The sequence below is a fragment of the Rhinatrema bivittatum genome, chromosome 5 (genome assembly GCF_901001135.1).
Source record: "Rhinatrema bivittatum chromosome 5, aRhiBiv1.1, whole genome shotgun sequence".
Classification (NCBI taxonomy): domain Eukaryota; kingdom Metazoa; phylum Chordata; class Amphibia; order Gymnophiona; family Rhinatrematidae; genus Rhinatrema; species Rhinatrema bivittatum.
Window position 1 is genome coordinate 66,972,837 of NC_042619.1, and position 22,598 is coordinate 66,995,434.

The 22,598-nt window shown below is 45.0% G+C and overlaps 1 protein-coding gene across 1 annotated transcript in view; it reads left to right on the forward strand.

Annotated features, from left to right (window-relative positions):
- DYNC2H1 (dynein cytoplasmic 2 heavy chain 1) overlaps nucleotides 1-22,598 on the forward strand; it is a 1,848,033-nt gene that overhangs the window by 1,117,245 nt on the left and 708,190 nt on the right. The window contains exon 64 of the mRNA XM_029602426.1: nucleotides 10,428-10,526. Coding sequence (XP_029458286.1) covers nucleotides 10,428-10,526 — 99 coding nt within the window. The remainder of the gene's footprint in view (nucleotides 1-10,427; nucleotides 10,527-22,598) is intronic.

Below are 22,598 nucleotides of genomic sequence, written 5' to 3' on the forward strand. Positions count from 1 at the left end.
AAGCTCCGCCAGGACAAGGGAACCATGATCCTGATAGCACCTCACTGGCCACGCCATGTGTGGTTTCCCATACTCCAGGATCTCTCCATCCGCAGGCACATTCCCTTGGAAATGCACCCGCTTCTGATCACTCAGAACGACGGATGTCTAAGCCATCCCAGTCTTCAGGCCTTGTCCCTGACGGCATAGATGTTGAAAGGTTAATTCTTCAACCACTTAACCTTTCAGATTTGGTTTCTCATGTCCTGATTGCTTCATGAAAGCCTTCCACAAGAAAATCTTATTCCTATAAATGGAAAAGGTACACATCATGGTGCACCTCGCAGTCCCTTGATCCCTTTTCCTGTCCAATCCCAAGGTTTTTCGACTATCTCTGGCATTTATCGGAATCAGGTCTAAAGACCTCTTCCATCAGAATGCATGTCAGTGCAGTAGCCGCCTTCCATAAAGGTGTCGGGGATGTCCCTATATCGGTACATCCCCTCTTAACACGTTTTCTTAAAGGCTTGCTCCATATCAAGCCACCTTTACGTCCTCCGGCCCCTTCTTGGGACCTTAATCTGGTTCTCGGGCGGCTCATGAAACCACCATTCGAACCTCTTCACTCCTGTGACCTAAAATATCTCACATGGAAAGTGATTTTCCTTTTGGATATCACTTCAGCTCGCAGGGTTAGTGAGTTACAAACCCTAGTTACCTATCCGCCTTACACTAAACTCCTGCAGGACCGGGCGGTACTCCGCACTCACTCTAAGTTTTTGCCTAAGGTAGTTTCGGAGTTTCACATTAATCAATCCATCATACTACCTATCTTTTTTCCCAGGCCCCACTCCAACCCAGGGGAACAGGCTCTGCATACCCTTGACTGTAAACGGGCTCTAGCGTTCTCCCTAGACCGTACTGTTGCCCATAAGTAGAGCACTCAGTTATTCGTCTCTTTCCATCCCAACAAATTAGGGCAACCTGTGGGTAAGCAGACTCTCTCTTCCTGGTTGGCAGACTGCATATCTTTTTGCTATTAGCAAGCTGGCATTCCTTTACAAGACCGTGTTAAAGCACACTCTGTGAGGGCCATGGCGACTTCAGTAGCACACCTAAGATCGGTGCCGCTTCCTGACATTTGCAGGGCTGCCACCTGGAGCTCTCTCCACACTTTCGCAGCCCACTATTGCTTGGACAAAGCCAGAAGACAAGATTCCATCTTCGGCCAATCTGTCCTGCGTAACCAATTTCCAACGTGACGTACCAACACCCTTCCGCCTGCCCGGTGGGGTTCAGGATACCCTCTACCAAATTCCACCCCAGTTGTTGTGCCTGTTGCAAGCCGTTGGGTACATTTGGTGCATGTTCGGACATCCTCAGCTCGGTACTCACCCATATGTGAGGACTACCATCCTGCTTGTCCTGTGAGAAGCAAATGTTGCTTACCTGTAATATGTGTTCTCACAGGACAGCAGGATGTTAGTCCTCACGAAACCTGCCGCCCCGCGGTGTTGGTGTTAGCCCATAGTTCCCTTCGAGTTCAGGTTTCTGCTTTGGGCTGTCTCAGAGGGAGAATACAGGGGAAAGCCTTGGCTTCCCATCTGGATGTGGTGCATTTTCTAAGGGGAGTCAAACATCTCAATCCTTCTCTGCATCGCATTTGTCCGGAATGGAACCTCAATCTCGTGTTGCGGGCCCTTTGTGAGGAGCCTTTCGAGCCTCTGAGCCAGACATCTTTGAAGATCCTTACTCTGAAGACGGTCTTTTTGGTTGCTATCTGTTCAGCTAGAAGGATTTCGGAATTGCAGGCGCTTTCATGCTGTGATCCGTTCCTCCAGATTTAGTCGGATAAGGTGTCTTTGCGAACGGTGCCTTCGTTTGTTCTTAAGGTAGTGTCGGTTTTTCATGTGAACCAATCAGCGGAGTTGCCCGGGATTCCGGATTGGGATAGGGATCCCTCGATGGGTCGGGAGCTTCATCTTTTGGATGTGAGATGAGTGGTATTGTGTTACTTGAAAGTCAGTAACACTTTCTGTCATTCGGATCATTTGTTCATCCTGTTCGGGGGAGCAAAGAAGGGCGAAAAGGCGTCTAAGGCATCTTTGTCTCGTTGGTTGAAAGAGACGATCTCTGCAGCTTATGTATCCAAAGGAAGAGTGGTTCCAGTGGGGCTTAGAGCACATTCGACTCGAGCTCAGGCGACATCTTGGGCTGAGTGTCAGCTGGTGTCTCCACAGGAGATCTGTAGAGCTGCGATGTGGTCCTCATTGCACACTTTTACCAAGCATTATCGTTTGGATGTGCGGGTCCCGGAGACGGCCCCTTTTGAGGAGAGTATTCTTCGAGCGGGTCTTTCAGGTTCCCGTCAAGTATAAGAGCGCTTTGGTACATCCTGCTTGTCTGGACTGATCTGGGTATGTTCAGGAAAGTAAAATTGGTTCTTACCTGCTAATTTTCATTCCTGTAATACCACAGAACAGTCCAGAGGCCCGCCCTGAGGATCTCTGCCAAAAGACTGCTTGGTCTATTGCTGTATTTATTTGCAAAGCAGATTTGCCATTTTTGGCTTTGATTTCTCGGTTTAATGTTTTCTGCATTGTTATATAGCTGGTCAGGGGTATCCATGTTGGGAGCCTCGTTCGCTCTTTATTTTACTTATCTTGCCTTGGGTATCGATTAATACTAATAATATTAATATTAAAAATGCATTGGGGGTTTTCACATGTGTTAAAGGTGCTTGACACATGCAGGGCCGCCTTAACGCATGCGAAAACGCCATAACGTTATTTGATAAATGACCCTGTTAAATTGTAAACCCACTGGGGATAGGGAAATACCTACAGTATCTGAATGTAATCCGCTTTGAAGTGCTGAAAAAGGTGTGAAAAGTGGAATATAAAAATCTAAATAAATTAAATTAAATTAATACTGAGGGGCTACAGGTAGTATTCTCGTATATGTGGCAGTGCTCAAAGTTTTGTTCTCTACCTCCATCTGCTGGTAGGGATGAATAAAACCGGCTTGTCGAGACTGATCTGTGGTATTACAGGAACAAACATTAGCAGGTAAGAACCAATTTTCCTTTCATTTTGACTCGTATGGCACTGGGGCAGGGGCAGTTCTATAATGAGGCAGGGTGAGGCAGACACTTCAGGTAGCAGAATTTTGAAGCGACAAAAACTGCCCCTTCAAAATTCTTCCCAGCTCCTGCCTATCCCTCTCTGTTGCGCCAGCCTCCTGCCCCCCCCCCCCCCCCCCCAAGACTCACAAAAACCCCTGGTGGTCCAGCGGGGGGCCCAGGAGCGATCTGCTGCTCCCGGGCTGTCGGCTGCCACTAACCAAAATGGCGCTGGTGGCTTTTAGCCCCTACCATGTGACAGGAGCTACTGGTGCCATTGCCCCTACCATGTGACAGGGGCCGAACAATGGCACCAGTAGTCCCTGTCACATAGTAAGGGCTAAAAGCTACTGGCACCAATTTATTAGTGGCAGCCAATGGCCCGGGAGTGGCAGATCGATCGTGGGCCCCCCGCAGGACCATCAGGGGTTTTTGTGAGTCTTAGGGGGGTTATTTTATATAAATAACTGGTTTTTTTACTGTTTAATTTTTGTATAAACTGTTTTATGTAAAGCTTGTTGCTAAAATTAATGTTGTCTGTAAACCGAGGTGATGTATATCTATACGTACCACGGTATATAAGAATCTCGAAATAAATAAATAAAATAAATAAATTTGGAGGGGTGGTGCAGGGGATGGGGGAGCAGCGGCATGTGGTCCCCGCCTCAAGTGGCACATTGCTTTGAGCCGCCCCTGAGCTGGGGTAAATAATTGTTTTAGAGAATATGCTCATGCGGGTGTGTGGAGAATTGAAGTATGGGCAAGTGTTTTGGCTTCTTGCCATTAGTTCACACTTACATCACGGCCTATGCATACTAAATGCAATTTTCCTGCCAGAGGACCAGTGGCATGCTAATGGTTAATAGAACGGAAAATGTCATAATGCCTCTATATCGCTCCATGGTGAGACCGCACCTTGAATACTGTGTACAATTCTGGTCGCCGCATCTCAAAAAAGATATAGTTGCGATGGAGAAGGTACAGAGAAGAACAACCAAAATTATAACGGGGATAGAACAGTTCCCCTATGAGGAAAGGCTGAAGAGGTTAGGGCTGTTCAGCTTGGAGAAGAGACGGCTGAGGAGGGATATGATAGAGGTCTTTAAGATCATGAGAGGTCTTGAACGAGTAGATGTGACTCGGTTATTTACATTTTCGAATAATAGAAGGACTAGGGGGCACACCATGAAGTTAGCAAGTAGCACATTTAAGACTAATCGGAGAAAATTATTTTTCACTCAACGCACAATAAAGCTCTGGAATTCGTTGCCAGAGGATGTGGTTAGTGCACTTAGTGTAGCTGGGTTCAAAAAAAGTTTGGATAAGTTCTTGGAGGAGAAGTCCATTAATGGCTATTAATCAAGTTTACTTAGGGAATAGCCACTTCTATAAATTGCATCAGTAGCATGGGATCTTCTTAGTGTTTGGGTAATTGCCAGGTTCTTGTGGCCTGGTTTTGGCCTCTGTTGGAAACAGGATGCTGGGCTTGATGGACCCTTGGTCTGACCCAGCATGGCAAGTTCTTATGTACCCAAAATGGGATATTCAGGTTTATGTATAATTTTGCTTTTTTAATCTTTATTGTGTTTATTATCCTTTTTTAGTGTGAGGTGTCTTTTTTAAGGTTTCTTTGACACCTTGTGTTTTTTGTTATTACAATCTCTCTAGTTATTCACCTATGAGCCTTACTTTTTTCTAAATGTTTCATCTTTTAGTGAATAAATTTGTTTTCTTTTTTAATGGTTTCCCCTCAGATTTTGTCCCGTTTAACTTTAGCTAACTTTGGTGATATAAATATAAATCTGTGAGTCTGCAATTATATAAACACACTAAAAGATGTTGAATTAACACAAGTTTGAATCTTCTGATGAGTAGCAGTAGCACCAGTTGTCAAAGCGTCAACCCTGGCTACTGTACATTGGTGCATATTTTATTTGCTTTCAATATTCCATAAGCTTTAAAAAAAAATCTTACTTACCTCATGCTTCTTTGAGAAATGGATTAGCTGCATGCAGATTACAAACTCATATGGTGTTTCCTTATAGGTCGATGTGACTATCCAGAGAGGGGAGGGGGTAAGGAGACACAGTTTTTTGAACGTAACTATGTAATTATTTAAGACATTATTGACTTTGTATTTCATTTGTTCACAAGTTATATGAAATCTATTTATTTTTTGTTCTTTTACTTTTAAAGGGGGCATTCTTGGCTGTGTTTATATAGAGAGTAAACAGGGCGCATGTATTAACATTTTCAAATATACATGTTCTTTTTTATCCTGATCAGCCGCTTACATAATAGCAGACTCAAAGTATGTGTCTGTGCATAGGGGTAATTTGTCTCAGAAAATTAGCAATAAGGCAGAGCCATTCCTGGGTGGCGGGGAGGGTCCAACTGGGGCAATTGCCCCTGGCCCTGCACTTTGGTGGGCCCCACAGAGCAAGGAAGATCATGTCTTTAGTTGCTTCTGTCATATTGTCCCTTGTCGCAGAAGAGGCAATGGTGTCAGCCACCTGCGTCACCTGGTACCACACTATGCCACCCCTCCCTCCGAGAAGAGGTAGCACCATGAGCCACCACTGTGCATCAGCCCCTTGATGTTTTGAAGCCCATATTGGCTTTCCAGAGTCTTCAGCTTGTTAAACAAGCTCACAACACACAGAGGATTTGAGTAGGAGGCGATGTTATTGGCTATTTTGGGCCAGAAGTCAGGAAATACTAAGCAGCAAAACAGGTGTCTGGGAGGTTTACAGGCTGGGGAGAGAGTTTTTGCTAGGGTCTGGGAAGGAAGGGGGAGAGTGCTTTCTTTGATATGAGAGAGAGGGAGATCATGCTTTCTGAGGTCTTTGGGGAAGTACAGTAAAGGGAGAAAATGCTTGCTGGGATCTGCCACTTTTTGTGTGTGCAGAAGAAAACACAGAGTCAGGCTTATATTACAAGGTTGGGATAGGGCTACCTTGCTATTCAATCTCAGGAGGCCTTTTCACCTCCTATTGGCAAGGTGGCCCTGCTCTGGCTTATTTACCCTGTGTCCCTCATCCCCCTAGGGTCAGTACTGCAGTAAGGAATGCAAGTACAAAAAATGGATTACTCAGAACTGGTCCTAGAGAAGGTAATTTTCAATAGTCTGCATATGTCTAAAATTACAGCAGTATTTATAAAATACCAAGTATCTCTGCCCTGAACGTATACACATATGTTTCATTACACGTGCATATATGTAATGCAGGAATAGACATATTATTTCTACCCAATTTCTAAAAGTACATGCATATATTTTACGAGTGTAATAATTGTAATATATTCATGTAATAACCATTAGTTATACGCAGAGACATGTATTTTATAAAGAATGTGTATAATTACTTATGTAAATACTTGTGGGCATACTTAGAAACAGTTTTCCCAGACTCTCCAGTATTTCACTTTGACCCCACCACCACCACCACCGCCACCACCACCACTTAGCTTAGATCTCCCACCCAAAAACTGCAGACAAACAAGTGCGATTTCACTTCCATAACATAATTAGCAGATGTTAAAGCAACTAAATAAATTAGGTAATTTATACATATAGGGGCAGATCTTAAAACCTGTGCGCAGGCATAGATTTGTTCACGCAACCCGGCGCAAACAAATCTACACCCGATTTTATAACGTGTGTGCACAGCCGCGAGCATGTTATAAAATCCAGGGTCGGTGCGCGCAACGGGGTGCACAATTGTGCAACTTGTGCACGCCGAGCCGTGCAGCCTTCCTCGGAGGGAACTTTCCTTCCGCCTCCCCCCACCTTCCCCTCCCTTCCCCTACCTAACCCGCCCCCCCAGCGCTACCTAAAACTTCCTCCTTACTTTTGTCGGAGAAGTTGTGCCTGCCTCCTGGCAGGCGTAGCTTACGCGTGCGGCCGACGGCTGGCCCGTGATCCCGGGCACAGCAGCAAATGGCCGCTGTGCCTGGAGGCTCTGGCCATGCCCCCTCCCTGCCCAGGACCGCCCATGCCCCGCCCCTTTTTGCAAGCACGCTGCCAAGCCTATGCAAGATAGGCTGTGCCCGTGCAGGGGCAGGTTTTTGGGATTACGCGCCTATGTTACACACATAACCCTTTGAAAATGTGCCGCATATATTTTGCTTACAAAATGGCAACTTGGTTGCAAACTTCTAAACCTTGTCCAACTGCCCCTTTTTTGCTTTTCACATTATCACGTGACTCTGCTCTTGGAAAATACCACTTACATGTGTAACGTCCAGGTTTACACGCGTAAACATTTAGAAAATTAGAACTTTAATCAATCAATTAATTATTTTTTATATTTAAAAAGATTTTCTTACCCACACTTCCCAAACAAGTTCGGAGTAGGGTACAATAAAACATACATAATTAGTATTATACAAACAAAACCAAACAAAATAATCAGCCTGCTATGGGGTAGCTTTGCTGAGCAAGTTTAAGGCTTAGCAGAGGAACAAGGCAATGCACCTGGAACGGAGGAAAAAGACACTTAGGGCCTCATTTTCTAAAGTATCGCAGGCCTGCGACACTTTAGGGAATGAGGGGCGGGGGGCCGAATCGGGGGCGGGCCTGCTCTAGCCGGCAGCGATCGCACTGTCGCGGTGCGATAGCTGCCGGTTTCGCACCCAATAGTGCCACCATAGAAGGTGTAGCTATTGGGCGCGAACTCGGACGTGAAAAGGGCCTTACCTTTTCGTCGTCCGTGGTGTCTTCGCGGAGTCGTCCCCTGTGACGCCCTGACTCCTCCTTTTCCGGGGCCGACTCCGCCCCCATTTTGGTATCGCGTGCAATCCGGATGGAAAATGAGGCCCTTAGAGATGATAAAAGCTTTGCTAAACAGGTATGTTTTTCAAAAGTTTTTTTATATTTTACTATCTTGGGTAAGGCGAATGTTGAGAGACAGGGAGTCCCATAGTATAGGGCCGTGAATGGAAAAAGAGCACTCTCTGATCGGCTGTAACTAACATTTAAGGACCTGATTTTAAAAAGCATTTGCACATTTAAAATTGAGTTTTACACATAAATTCACACTACCAGTGTAAGTAGGCTTTTGAAAATTGCTACAATATATGCCATTGAATACCTGTGTATGTGCACTTTACATGTGTAAATAGCTTTTCAAAATTGCTACGATTGTATGTTTCATTTACACAAGTAACACCTTTGAAAATTACTGCCTTTGTGTTTAGAATTGTATTTTGCGTTTCCTGTGAAGTAAAATTATACTTGATCTTAATTTATTACTCACAGACATATCTCTAGAATGCTTGTGATAGAATGCAGAGTAAAATTGTAATAGATATCTTGCAAAATACTAGAATATAATTAAATCTATACAGCTCTTATTGTGCTTCATGATAGATTGGCTGTGCCTTATTTGATATAGTTGTGACAACTACACATTTACATTATGCATATTCTACCTTTTAAAGGAAGTAAGGATTATTTAAAAAATTGAGCATAGAAAGAAAAATAAGTTTTATCTATTTATTTATCTATTTATTTATTTACTAAAACTTTTATATACCGTCATTCTGATTTCAATCATGACGGTTTACAGAGAAATAGCAAATAAAATTGATAATACAAAACAATAAAAAATACAATAAAATTTGATATAAATAAATTATTAAAATCTAAAAATGAAAATAAAAAAGAAATGCCTTAAACTCACACTCTAAAGCAAGAATCCTAGTCACTGTCGTTAATCATTTCAATCCTTCAAATGCTTTTCTAAATAGTCATGTTTAAACAAGCCTTCCCAGACCCGATCTAAATGACAGCAATTTTACAAGAAACAGCAAACTATACAATAGATTTCATATCATAATGTAAATATTTTAATCCCGACCGTTCGGCTCTCTTATTCTAATTTCTCTTCCCAGTTTTAAGACCCTGTTGTAATGTAACTTTTGTTCTCCTTGCACTTGTTTTTTCGTTTTTTGTTCTCACCCCTTGTTTTATGTAAACCGGCATGATGTGGTTTCTAATCATGAATGACGGTATAGAAAAACGCTAAATAAATAAATAAATAAATAAATAAATAAATAATCATAAAATCTGCCTGCGTCCTTACTTCCAGCGGTAATGAATTCCATAATTTGGGTCCTGCGATTGAAATAGCTCTTTCTCTGACTTTGCTAAGATAGGCCGTGCATATCAGCTGATCTCAAACTTCTTTGGGGTATATAAAGATGGATGACCGCATTCAGCCATTCTGTTTTTTGTTAATAATATATTTATGTAGAAGGCATACAACTCTAAAATCAATTCTAAACTTTACTAGTAACCAGTGAAGAGAATTCAGTTAACACTGTAGCAGTAGCATTTTGTAAAAGCTGCAGTGGTCTTAAAGTGCTTGCTGGTAGGCCTAGTAAAAGGGCATTACAATAGTCTAAATTTGAAAAAAGTAATGATTGTAGGACCGTTAGAAAATTCTCATGATTAAACATTGGATTTAAACATTTTAGGATTTGGAGTTTGTTATAACCATCTCTTATTTTATTACTAATATGTTTTTTCATGTTTATATCACTGTCAGTTATTACTCCTAAATCTCGGGCGATCAATTTCTGCAGAATTCATATGAAGAGAGAAGGACTTTACTCTCGGTTTTCTATTTAATTAAATAATCTCGGTTTTGTCAAGATTCAGAATCAATTTCATAGTGAATTATTAATTTCTTTATTGCAGAAATATAAACTTCTAACTTCAAGATGTTTTTAATCGTATCTTTGATTGGGACTAGAAATTGGATATCATCAGCATATAAATAATGCGTAATACCTAAGCCAGCCAATAAGTGGCAAAGTGGTAGCTTATAGATATTAAAAAGGATGGCTGATAATGATGATCCTTATGGTATACCTGATTTAAGAGAAGTTTTTTCTGATACGGAGTTACCAATTTTCACTTGAAATTAGCAATCTTGTAGGAACGATGTAAATCATTGGAGAGTAATGCCTCTGAGGCCAATTCCGGACAGATGGTGAATCAGAATCTGATGGTTTACTGTGTCAAAAGCTGCTGAGAGGTTGAGGAATACAAGTAAATAGGATTGGCCGATATCAAAACCTCTTAACACGGTATCTGACAGAACAAGCAATAGTGATTCGGTATTAAAATATTTTTGGAACCTGAATTGCAACGGGAATAATATATTATTTGAGCCAAGATGTTCTGAGAGTTGGGCCTGTACGAGTTTCTCAAGAATCTTGGATATAAAAGGCAAGTTAGAAATAGGTCTAAAGTTATCGAGAAGAATAACTAATCTGTGAATTAAAGTGTCAGCTAATATGTTTGTTTTTTTTCCATTAGAGTCATGTATGTCCATTTTTGATTGATCCTTCTTCACAAGCAACAGAATGGCTAAAGACACATTTAAAGGAATTACGCTTGGAAGTTATTAACCAGCAGGTATGAAATGTCTCTGATGTACTGTAACTTTCATTGTACTGATTTAGACAAACATTCATTGTTATAACACCTTCTATGAAGAATAACAAAACTTGTAGTTTTATTCTCATCTCATTGGATAGACATTAAAATCAAGTCATCTTAAACACAAATTCTAAAATGAATTGTAGCACAAGATTTGTGGATTGATTCAAAAAAGAGTTTGAATGTTCAAATTCAGGAACATCTTGGAATTATGTGAAAAAATGATACTAAATGTCCAGTTGCCTGTCATGCCAGTGTTATTGATAATGCCCATTCTGACTGACTAGATGATTAATCATTTAGATGAGGAGACAGAATTAAGAGATTATTGAAAAGGGAGTCTTTGGATTCATGCACAACATTAGATCGACTTATTAATTAGATTTTTATTTTTTATTTTTTATTGCATTCATTATTTAGATCTGATTTTTATTGCATTCATTATTTAGATCTGATTGTGTATAACACAGCCCTGCTAGAGTTCAGGTTGTTATTAGTATGTCTTCAAACGGAATAGGAGTTGTTTACATTATCATTATTAATTTATATTGAGCTATCAGGTTTATACAACACTTTACAGATATGTTTTTGTTGTCTATATGTCTTGACTAGATTGTAACCACTGAGGAGCTGAGACTGCCTCCTTTGTGTTTCCCAGCAACTTGGTGGTTACAATCTAGTCAAGACAGACAGAGAGGCAAAAAAAAAAAAAAGAGAAGCATGCAGGTAACTCTGTAATCGCTTCCTTCTCAAGCTTCTCTCCAACAGCCCAAACAATGTTATATTCTCAAAAGCACACATTTCAACTTTATAATAGTGAGCAAGCAAACTGACATTTTTAGAAGGCTGAGGGAAGTTAGAGAAGAGAGATGCAGATAGAGAACAATTCCATAAATAAAGTTTTTTTTTTATGTATAATTAATTGAAATTTCAAAAACATTTCACAAAGAATCCTCTTTGTTATAGAAACATGATACATCAAATAAGCAACAATACTAAAAGAAAAAACAAGGGAAAAAAATACATTTCCCTTACTACTCATTGTATCCCTTAGACCCTAATCTAAGGGGGAGGCAGACTTAAATTGAGGAGAATATAAGAAACATATACTTGAAATGACATAGCATAATACGGCTACATATAATTTACGTCAGAACAATGGTCTCAGAAGATGGTATCATTTTACTTGACTCAATAAACTTTTTAAGTTGTTTCGGTGCAAGAATACAACATTATCTCCCCTGAACTTGACCATATTTGCACGGGTATCTTAAGAAAAAAGATGCCCCTAAGGCCAGGGTTTCCTGCCTCAAAGCTAAGAAACCCTTCCTTCTTTCTTGAGTAGTCTTGGAGATGTCCGGGAAAATTCTCACAGGCTGGCCCACAAATAAGACATTGGATTTCTTAAAATACTTTTTCATAACTGCACTCAAGTCACTATCAGTTAAAAAAGTAACCAGAAGTGTAGCTCTTTCTGGCTTGGATTTATCAAAATGCGATAGCAAAAGGGGTGTGTTTTATGCTAAAATACAGTTTATTGCAATAATTACCTATGTGAAGAGCTAAGTTAGCACAAATTGTGTTAACATTTTCAGACTTTGCAATAAGTCCCATACCTGTTGTATTTCCTGCATACACCCACTGTGGGGGGGAGAGAGAGACAGAGAGAAAGACGGAGAGAGAGACTAGCCATGATGTCCTCTCCCTAGATAGGTATTTGTATCCCTATGGGTGGCCCACCTAGTAACTCGAGGTGAGGTTTAGGTATTAGTGTAGGGGGTTAGGGGCGACTTTGACATTCAACGTGAGACGTACGAACAGAACAATGGTCTCTTGTGAAGATTTGATGACCTTCGGAGTGAGGAAACTCACTCCAAGATGATATTTGTGCAAGGTTCTCTCAACCTAGCTTAATGGACTCTCTACCTGGGTAACATCAAGCTAGGTGGAGAGAACATTGCCCAAATCTCATCTTTGGGTGAGTTTCCTCTCTCCGTAGGTCATCAAATCTTCACTTCCTTTCTTACACGCCTCTCTAACTGCCCTAAAGCAACTCTTGCCTTTTAACACATAGCAAGCAGATTAACCCTTGTAGATGGCCAAAAGGTGGTTAGAGAAGAGAAATGCAGGTAGCAATTATCTCCTCAAATGCGTGAATTACTTTGGCTCCCAATAAAATATTGTATTGACTTCAAAATTTTGGTTATGGTGCTTAAGGTTTTGAAGTTGGATGATCCATCTTATTTATCAAATTTGTTAAAGCACTATCAGGTAAATTTGAAAAGGAGCGCCCATGTGCCCATAAACGCATGTATTGGTACACGAGCAGAGGTATATCGTGCATGCGAGTATATGTGTTTCATTTAAAATATCCCTGCCATGCGTATGTGTGCAACCTTTACATGCATATTTTAATAATGTTTGTACAAATGACCATATTGGGAGGTGAAGACAAAGAGAGAGAGAAACAATATTACACTCTATATATCTCCCACTGTAAGATGGGCACTTTCACCTGAGGTTAGTTTTTTTTTGGGTGGAGGTGTTACAAGGGTTTATAGACCCTTGCGCCCTAGGCAGACCAATATAACACCCCCTCACCAAAAAAAAACAACCCACTCTGAGTTGAAAGTGCCCCTCTTACAGTAGGAGATATATAGAGTGTCATATTCTCTCTCTTTTTCTCTCCCTCGCCTCCGTATTCAGGACCTCTCTAGTTCCTTGTCCTGTAAGCCCCACACTTGAACGTGAACCTTCCTCATCATCAGGACCAGCAGTAAAGTTACACAGGTAACATGCCAACACACACCATGAACAGCCTTTGCAAAATTTGGGGTTACATGTGTAAGTCTTGGTCCTGCCCTGGAAGACACATGCCTTGCCCCTTTTCCGCCTCCTTATTCTTGACATGCACACAGGTATGTACATGCATACTTCCAGGCTTCTTAAAATTTGCGTTGCTTGCACGCGGCCATTTTTGTGCAATCAACACTTTTAAAATCTTCCTGTTTCTGTCTACCCACTCTTTGTGTTCAGAAGATAAGTACTTACTGATAATTCCAATAGTTAAGGCAGCAAGATTAAATGAAATGCGAAATTAAAATTTTTTGTTGTGCTCGGCCTTGAAAGGCCTTGCATTCTGTTATATATCGGTGGTTTAGTGTGCCCATGGACCTCAGCCTAACCCCGACCTTCGGAATCGAGCCAAGGGTTGACAGTGGCCCCGCATGGCTGACGGTCTACCCTCCGCCAGGCCGGCAAGCTCCCATGGCCAAACATCCGAGGATGTTGGAAGGTGAATGGTCCTCCGACCATTCCAGTCCCTTTCGGACCTGCTGCGAGCAGCATGGAGCAGCAGGACTGGCCTGAGGTTGAGGGCAGATGGGCCTTGACATGAAGACATGACTGTGGATTGATACGACGGCATCCAGATGAAGACACATGGCTGATGCAACGGCATCCAGGGACGAAGACACATGACTGATGCGACAGCATCACGAGGCTCGAAGACTAGGGGTTGATGCAACGGCATTCATGGCGAGGACACAAGGCTGATGCAACGGCATCCATAACGTAGACACTTGGGATCAATGCGGACGGCATCCGGACGAGACTCTTGATATCCACAAAGGCAACACGAGGCATGGACATTGGCACTGTCTCTCAGGGCTCCCTACTCAGGCCACCCGCGGGACTGAGTCGCGGACCACCCTGTCCGTTACGCGCCCTACACAGCCCTTGCAGACTGGTCATGGACCACAACGTGAGCGGGACAGCATTGGAACATACATCAGGACTTGACGGCTCAGGAGCACAGGACAACCGTCCACCGGCAGGCAGTCCACCCAGTAGTATTGCATCTGAGTTACCCCAGCCTACCGGTACCAGAAGGCTCGAGAGCGAAGACGAGGCATGGCGAAGGAAGGAACATCACGGAAGGCAGGAACACCAGGACGTAGGAGAACGAAGACACCTGGACATGGACCTCAGGCACGAAGACATGGAACACTGGACAAGACAAGGAGCTCCTTGAAAACTGGAAGACCTTACATGGACTCTGGCAGGCCGGAGCCTCCAGAGCGAAGACTCAACGACAACGATGCAAGGCCAGGAACAATGGCCGGAGCAGCCCTTTATAGGGCTGAGCAGGAAACAGTCATCAAGGTGGGGCCCAGACACTTCCTGTGTCTGGCCCTTTAAATACAGCAAAGAGACGCGGCCGCGCGCCTAGTAGAGTGCAGGAGCTGTGCAGGACAGCGGCCTGCATTGACGTACAGCGCGTAGAAGCGTCAGACGAGGCAGGGCTGGCCTGGAACGCAGGCCCAACGTGAGCAGCGGCTCCAGCCGCTGCCGGAGGCCCCGGGGGCGGCTCCTGCCGCTACTCGAGCCCGGGGCTGCGGCCTAAATGCCGCGAAGATAGACTCAACGTCGGGGGCGGTCCCAGCCCCGTGGAGCAGCAGAAGGGCCGCGGCTCCGACTGCGGAGCAGAAGGGAATCGCAGGCGGACTCCGGGCCGCGTGGCCAGGCCGACGGTGGCGTCCTGCCGCGTCGGTAAAGATAACAGCGTGGGGTGAGTGGCCTGCTCGCGGGGGGACCCGCGGGCAGCACAGTTTCATAACATTTTTGGTGATGGGGCTAAAGCTTTGGAATTCCTTACCTGAGAGTTTACGCACTATTAATGATATTATTACTTATACATAACAATTAAGAGTTTACTTGTACAAGCAGGCTTTTAGTTTATAGATAACTTTATAGTTATCTATAAACTATATATAACTATATAACTATATAACTATATAACTATATATATAACTATATATAACTATATAACTTTATAGTTATCTATAACCCGGGAGGGAAGGGTTAGTTCGGCCGTCATAGTTGGTGATTCGATTATTAGGAATGTAGATAGCTGGGTGGCTGGTGGGCGTGAGGATCGCCTGGTAACATGCCTACCTGGTGCAAAGGTGGCGGATCTCACGCGTCACCTAGAAAGGATTTTAGACAGTGCTGGGGAGGAGCCGGCTGTCGTGGTACATGTGGGCACCAACGACACAGGAAAATGTGGGAGGGAGGTTCTGGAAGCCAAATTTAAGCTCTTAGGTAGAAAGCTTAAATCCAGAACCTCCAGGGTAGCATTCTCTAAAATGCTCCCTGTTCCACGCGCAGGTCACCAGAGACAGGCAGAGCTCCAGAGTCTCAATGCGTGGATAAGACGATGGTGCAAGGAAGAGGGATTCAGTTTTGTTAGGAACTGGGGAACCTTTTGGGGAAGGGGGAGTCTCTTCCGAAGGGATGGGCTCCACCTTAACCAGGGTGGAACCAAACTGCTGGCACTAACCTTTAAAAAGGAGATAGAGCAGCTTTTAAACTAGAACAAAGGGGAAAGCCGACAGTCGCTCAGCAGCGCATGGTTCGGAGAGAGGTATCTTTAAAGGATACCCCTCCTCCCGAGTGCTCCTCTCTGTCATTGCGATATAATTTGTACCCCGGTATAGCACTGTCCCATTGGTTATCCTCTTTCCACCATGTCTCTGAGATGCCAATTAAGTCTATGTCATCATTCACTGCTATACATTCTAATTCTCCCATCTTACTTCTTAGACTTCTGGCATTAGCATACAAACATTTCAAAGTTTGTTTTTTGTTTCTATTTTCATTCTGCTTTTTAATTGATAGGGATAAGTTAGAATTTTTTAGCTCAGGTGAGTTTTTAGTTACAGGCACTTGGACTACTTTTCTAATTATTGGAACCTCACTGTCGGGATGCCCTAATTCTAATGCATCATTAGTATCTTTAAAGGATACTAAACCTGAGCTAAAAAATTCACCTGAGCTAAAAAATTCCGGAGTGACTCTTCGACGACCCAACTCCATGGGCTCCTCGGCGGGTGCTCGAAGGGCTTCTGATGCACTCTTGGAGGAAGGCGAGGGCCTTCTCGCTGCCTTTACTTCTGGAAGGCGAAACCGCATCCGACGATCCACTAGATTGGCCAATTCTATCATGCAATTAAGGTCGTCTGGGAGTTCCTTCGCTGCTAGCTCATTCTGAAGGCGCGAGGCTAGCCCTTCCAAGAAGATCCCGTGGAGGCAATCTTCTCTCCAATTCAGCTCTGCGGCCAGGGTGCGGAATTCTGTTGCGTATTCGGCCACTGTCCGAGTACCCTGTCACAATCGGAGCAATTCTGAGACAGCAGTGGGTTTACGGACGGGCTCATCAAAAATCTGCTGGAAGGCGGACAGAAACTGATTCAAGTTTCCAAACACAGGGTCTCTTCTCTCCCATAGATGAGAGGCCCAGATCAAGGGCTTTCCGTCGAGCAGAGACATAATGTAGCTGGTTTTGACCAGGTCGCTGGGAAACTGCGCAGGCAGCAAGGAAAAATGGACCTGGCACTGGCTAAGGAATCCCCGACACAACTTCGCGTCTCCGGCATTTCGAGAGGGTGCCAGGAGTTGCGTGGGAATTACTTGCCCCAGATCGCCCACGGAGGCCTGGACAGTGCTTTGCTGAGTAGGGCGGCCTCCTTGAGCCCCAGGCGGGGACGGCATCGTAGGGTTCGTGGGCCCTAATGTCTCGAGGCGTTGGGTCAGGCCCTGCACAGCAGAGACCAGGGCATTCAGGGTCTGTTGCTGATCCTTCAGGTGCTGGGCCATTCCGGGAATGGCCTGGTGAACAGATACCTCCGCCGGGTCCATGGACTTGGCAATCTGTTATGCTCAGGCTGTGAACCCTTGGGCCGACGGGAGGATGGAATACCTTAGGAGGAAGATTCGTAGGTTCTCCCGTCGGGTGGCGAGGCAGAAACAGAAGACGTGACCAGCTGACCCTCGGCACTGGAGAGTGAGGCGACTGTGGAGGCAGATAAAGAGTCGTGATGTCGAAGGAGGAAGTGTGTCTTCACCACTGGAAGTCCATGGTCCCCCCAGGAGGAGCCCGTAGGGACCCGGACCGCTGGGATTTAGGCGGACCTTTGAGAAGTCAAGAGGTTTGCTGCACGGGCTGACTGGAGCTTCACCCCTGGAAGCCCGCGGTCCCCCCGGGAGGAGCCCGTAGGGACCCGGGCCGCTGGGACTTAGGCGGGCCCTTGGAGACGACGGTCAAGGTGAAGTCCGAGGTCAAGTGCCAGAGGGTCGTCGCTTACCAGTCCGAGGTCACACACCGAGGGATCACCACTTGCCAGTCCGAAGTCACACACCAGAGAATCACCGCTTGCCAATCCGAAGTCAATACAAGGAATCACCGCTAGCCGATCCGAAGTCAGGAACCAGGAACACCAAGACGAAACAGGAACAAGGATCCAAAGCATAAGAACTCACCGAAGCAAGCAGACCTGACTAACCACAGTAGTTGCCAAGTCAAGGAATGAGCAGAGGAAGTCTTCTTTTATACTTCCTCTGCTCTGGCTCATAGGAAACAGGTGAGTCTTGTTAAAGGGATCAGGTCCCTTTAAATCTGAGAAGGGGGCGTGGCCTCACGCCTAAGGATGGCAGCGGCCATCTTGGATTTCCTTCGCAGAGGAAATGCCGCTGGACGCTGCGAGGGTGGAACAGGGACCATGTCGGAGCGAGGGATGTTGGATCCAGGGCTTCTCCCAGAACTCCCGCGGCGGGTCGCTGCCGTGGGCATTGTAGGGGGCCGTGCCCGTGGCCGTCCACGGGCGTGGAACACAACACACTCCAGGCGGCCTGCCGGCCCATCCCTCGGTGCCAGTGGTAGGGGACAGACTGTCTCTGTTTTACGAGGAATGGGCCAAAATCACTTCGGACCAATGGGTACTCTCAGTGTAAAACACGGCTACGCTTTAGATTTTGCACACAGGCCTAGTCCGCAGTTCCTGATCTCCCTATGCGAGTATGCAGAAAAAGGTCAAGCAGTAGAGCAGACCTTGCCTCCTCGAGCTGGGGCAATTGTTCTGGTTCCTCAGCCAGAGCAGCGCAAGGGCCGTTACTCCATTTATTTCGTCGTTCCAAAAAAAGAGGGGTCCTTCAACCCATTCTCGATTTAAAGCGGGTCAACATATGCCTTCGGATTCTCCGCTTTCGCATGGAGATGTTGCGTTACCTTATCTCCTCAGTTCAACCAGGATAGTTTCTGGCTTCGCTCGATCTGACGGAGGCGTATCTGCATATCGGGATCAGGGCAGATAATCAGAAATTTCTGAGATTTTTCGTCCTGGGACAGCATTATCAGTTTCAGGAGCTACCCTTCGGACTTGCAACGGCCCCCAGGATGTTCACCAAAATAATGGTGGTGGTGGCAGCACAACTACATTGAGAAGGCTTGTTGGTGCCCCTGTACTTGGACGATTGGCTGATTCGGTGAAGTCCAAAGCCCTGTGTCAGACAGCGATTTGCTGTGTTCTACAGATGTTAGAGTCTCTTGGCTGGGTGGTCTACAGAGCCAAAAGCCTCCTAACTCCCTCCCAATCGTTGGAATTTTTGGGAGCTTTGTTCGACACCCGTCAGGGGAAAGTTTTCCTAACGTCGGACCGAATTGTCAAATTACAGGGGCAGGTGCAGATTTTGTTGGCGAAACATCCTCCGAGAGTCTGGGATTACTTGCAAGTTATAGGATCCATGACTTTGACGCTGGAGTTGGTACCATGGGCGTTCCCTCACATGCGGCCCTTACAATTCGCGTTGCTTTCCCCGCTGGAGTCCCAGTTTCCGAACAGTTCTATCGCCCCCTGCCGTTAACGGAGTCTGCTCAAGCCAGTCTGGATTGGTGGCTGTTCTCGGACAGCCTGGGCCGTGGCGTCCCCTTAGTAGTTCCAGAATGGACGGTAGTCACCACGGATGCCAGCCTCTCCAGTTGGGGAGCAGTCTGTTTGCGGAAGTCGGTGCAGGGACTATGGTCTACGGAGGAGTCTCAGTGGTCTAACAATCGTCTGGAGACCAGAGCCATTCGGCTGGCTCTGGAGGCCTTCCTCCCTCTTGTCCAGGGGAAGTCGGTCAAGGTTCTGTCCGACAATGCAACCATGGTGGCCCACATCAATCGTCAGGGGGGAACCAAGAGTCGACCGGTCGCGTTGGAAGCTCGCCTCTTAGTCAGTTGGGCGGAGCAGAACCTGGTCAGCATAGCCGCGTCCCACATAGCGAGGCTCGACATCGTACACACGGATTTTCTAAGTCGCAATCAGCTCGATCCCGGAGAGTCGGAATTGGTGTGCAGAGCTTTTCAGCTCATTTGCGACAGATGGGGCACGCCTTACATGGATCTGATGGCAACATTCAAGAATGCCAAAGCTCCGCACATCTTTGTGCATCGCAGGAACACAGGTGCAGAGGGTGTGGACGCTCTGGTTCTGCCATGGCCAATGCCCATCCTGCTTTATGTGTTTCCTCCTTGGCCTCTTATAGGCAAAGTTCTTCACCGAATAGAGAAACACCCAGCAGATGTAATCCTGGTAGCTCCCGAGTGGCCTTGCCGGCCGTGGTTTGCGGATATGGTCAATCTTGCAGTGGAGGGTCCGCTGCGGTTCCCATATCTTCCGAACCTGCTACATCAGGGGCCCGTCTGTTTCGACCAGGTCGATCGCTTTTGTCTAGCGGCATGGCGTTTGAGAGGCGGCGTCTAAAGAACAAAGGTTACTCTGACGTGGTAGTGACTACTTTGCTGAGATCGCGCAAAACTTCGACTTATCTTTTTTATGTGCGTATCTGGAAGGTTTTTGAGACGTGGTGCGTTGATCGTAGTATTGTTCCCATCCGGGAGTCTGTGTCAGACATCCTAGGTTTCCTTCAGGCAGGACTGGCTAAAGGCTTATCTTGTAGTTCCTTGAGGGTCCAGGTAGCAGCTTTTGGCTGTTTACGAGGGGCTATAGGGGGGCGTAGCATTGGCTGCGCATCCTGATGTTTCTCGCTTCCTTAGAGGGGCAAAACATTTACGCCCGCCGGTGGCTTCTCCATGTCCGTCCTGGAATTTGAATGTAGTTCTTACAGCCTTACGTTAGCCATCTTTTGAGCCTTTGAAGAGGGCAACACTGAAGGACCTCACTTTGAAAGTAGTGTTTCTGGTGGCGATTTCTTCTGCGCGTCGGGTTTCAGAACTACAGGCGTTGTCTTGCCGGGAACCCTTCTTGAGAATTTCGGATTCAGGGGTTACTTTACGAATGGTCCCATCCTTTCTTCCGATGGTAGTGTCCTCTTTTCATGTGAATCAGTCTCTGGAACTCCCATCCTTTTCCGATCTCGATAGGTCGGATCCCCTCTCGAAGGATTTAAGAAAGTTGGATGTCCGCAGGACTAGATTGTGGTATCTGGAAGTTATCATCAATTTTAGAGTCTCGGATCATCTCTTTGTCCTTGGAGTGGGCCAAAGCGGGGTAATATGGTGTCTAAGACCACCATAGCCCTATGGTTGAAGGAGGCAATAAATTCCGCGTATTTGCTTTGTGGTTGGCCCTTACCAGTGGGGCTTAAGGCACATTCCACATGTTCCCAGACGGCTTCCTGGGCAGAGTGTCAACAGATTTCTCCTCAAGAAATTTGCAGGGCAGCTACATGGAAGTCCTTGCATACTTTTGCGCGGCATTACAGACTGGATGTCCAGAATCTGAGAGGAGGAAATTTCGGAGCAGGTGTGTTGAGAGCAGGCCTCTCCGGATCTCATCCCCGGTAAATAAAGCTCTGGTACATCCCAGGAGTCTGGACTGATCCGGTACGTACAGGGAAAAGAAAATTGGTTCTTATCTGATAATTTTTGTTCCTGTAGTACCAAGGATCAGTCCAGAGTCCCGCCCACTTAGTGCAGAAAGATAATGGAGAGTCCGCTACTTCTGCATTTGTTTCTTATGATCTGCAGACCCTTCTGTTTTACCCTTTTTAGCGGGTCTGGTTTATAGTCGGGGTCAGTGATCCCTATTAATTTTGCGGTTCCTGTATATAGTTAGTTTGGTTTAGAATCAGTCTGCTTTGACATTACGTAATACTCGCAGACTGTGGGTGGCACCCTGGTATAGTTATTTTATTTATTTTATTTAAACACTTTTATATACCAAAGTTCATCACATTGGTTTACATAAAACAATAGGGAAGAAGAGGAAGAGAAATCGGAAGAAAAAGTTACATTATAACAAATAACTGATTAAATGAAAGAGGCTAAGAGAAGAGAAAAGGATAGAGAAGAGCAGATAGTTAAGGGGGAGATGTTAGAGGAATATTTGGCAGAGTCGGTCAAATCTTTCTCTGTCTCCATCTGCTGGAGGGGAGGCAAAACCCAGGAGTCTGGACTGATCCTTGGTACTACAGGAACGAAAATTATCAGGTAAAAAAACAATTTTCTTTTTTCTGCTCCCATCTATGCTCACTGTTGATGCAGCTCAGTGTTATGATCAGGTTTTGTCACTGCTGTGTTCTCCCTCCTCTGCTCAGGTCCCTATACTCAAATGCTTTCCTCCAATGCTGCACATACTACTCACTCTCTCTCCCTCCTTCAAATTATATAACTGGAGCTTGATTTCTTCCACTTTTTGCTGACTTCATAATGTGAGCTTTTTTGCAAGGATTTGTAGGCATTGGGCCACTTGCTTATATTTGTTATTTCTAAAAATTGAAAAAATAAAAGCTGTGAGTCTGATTGGTGAAACATCAGTCACATCAGCTTTGGTTCCGCATTTGTTTTTTTCTGAGGCAGGCTCCATAGGAGTTTGTGATTCGCCATCTTGATGAATTGTGCACATAAGATAAGTAATATTGGGACATGTATTTAAATGTGAATATGAGCAGAGAGAGGTTTATAGGAGATTTTTTAGACCCATGATAGAAAACTTGCTGCATATAAAGTATTGGTGCATTTTATCTGAAGTCTTTTCCTCTTTATTTAAATATTTTTGGTTTGATTCTCACTCTGTTACTAGTTTGAAGTTTTTTTTCTACATTTGTTTCCATTATATTTCATTTTTCCTTCTTCTTTGCTGATTAACCCACGTCTTCTGCATAGGTAGGAGCATGTGACACTGCTAATTGGCACATGCCTGAACTGCCACTATGCTGCCTGCTTCTAGGCACATGGTATATCTCAGCAGTGTACATATTCTCTCTGTT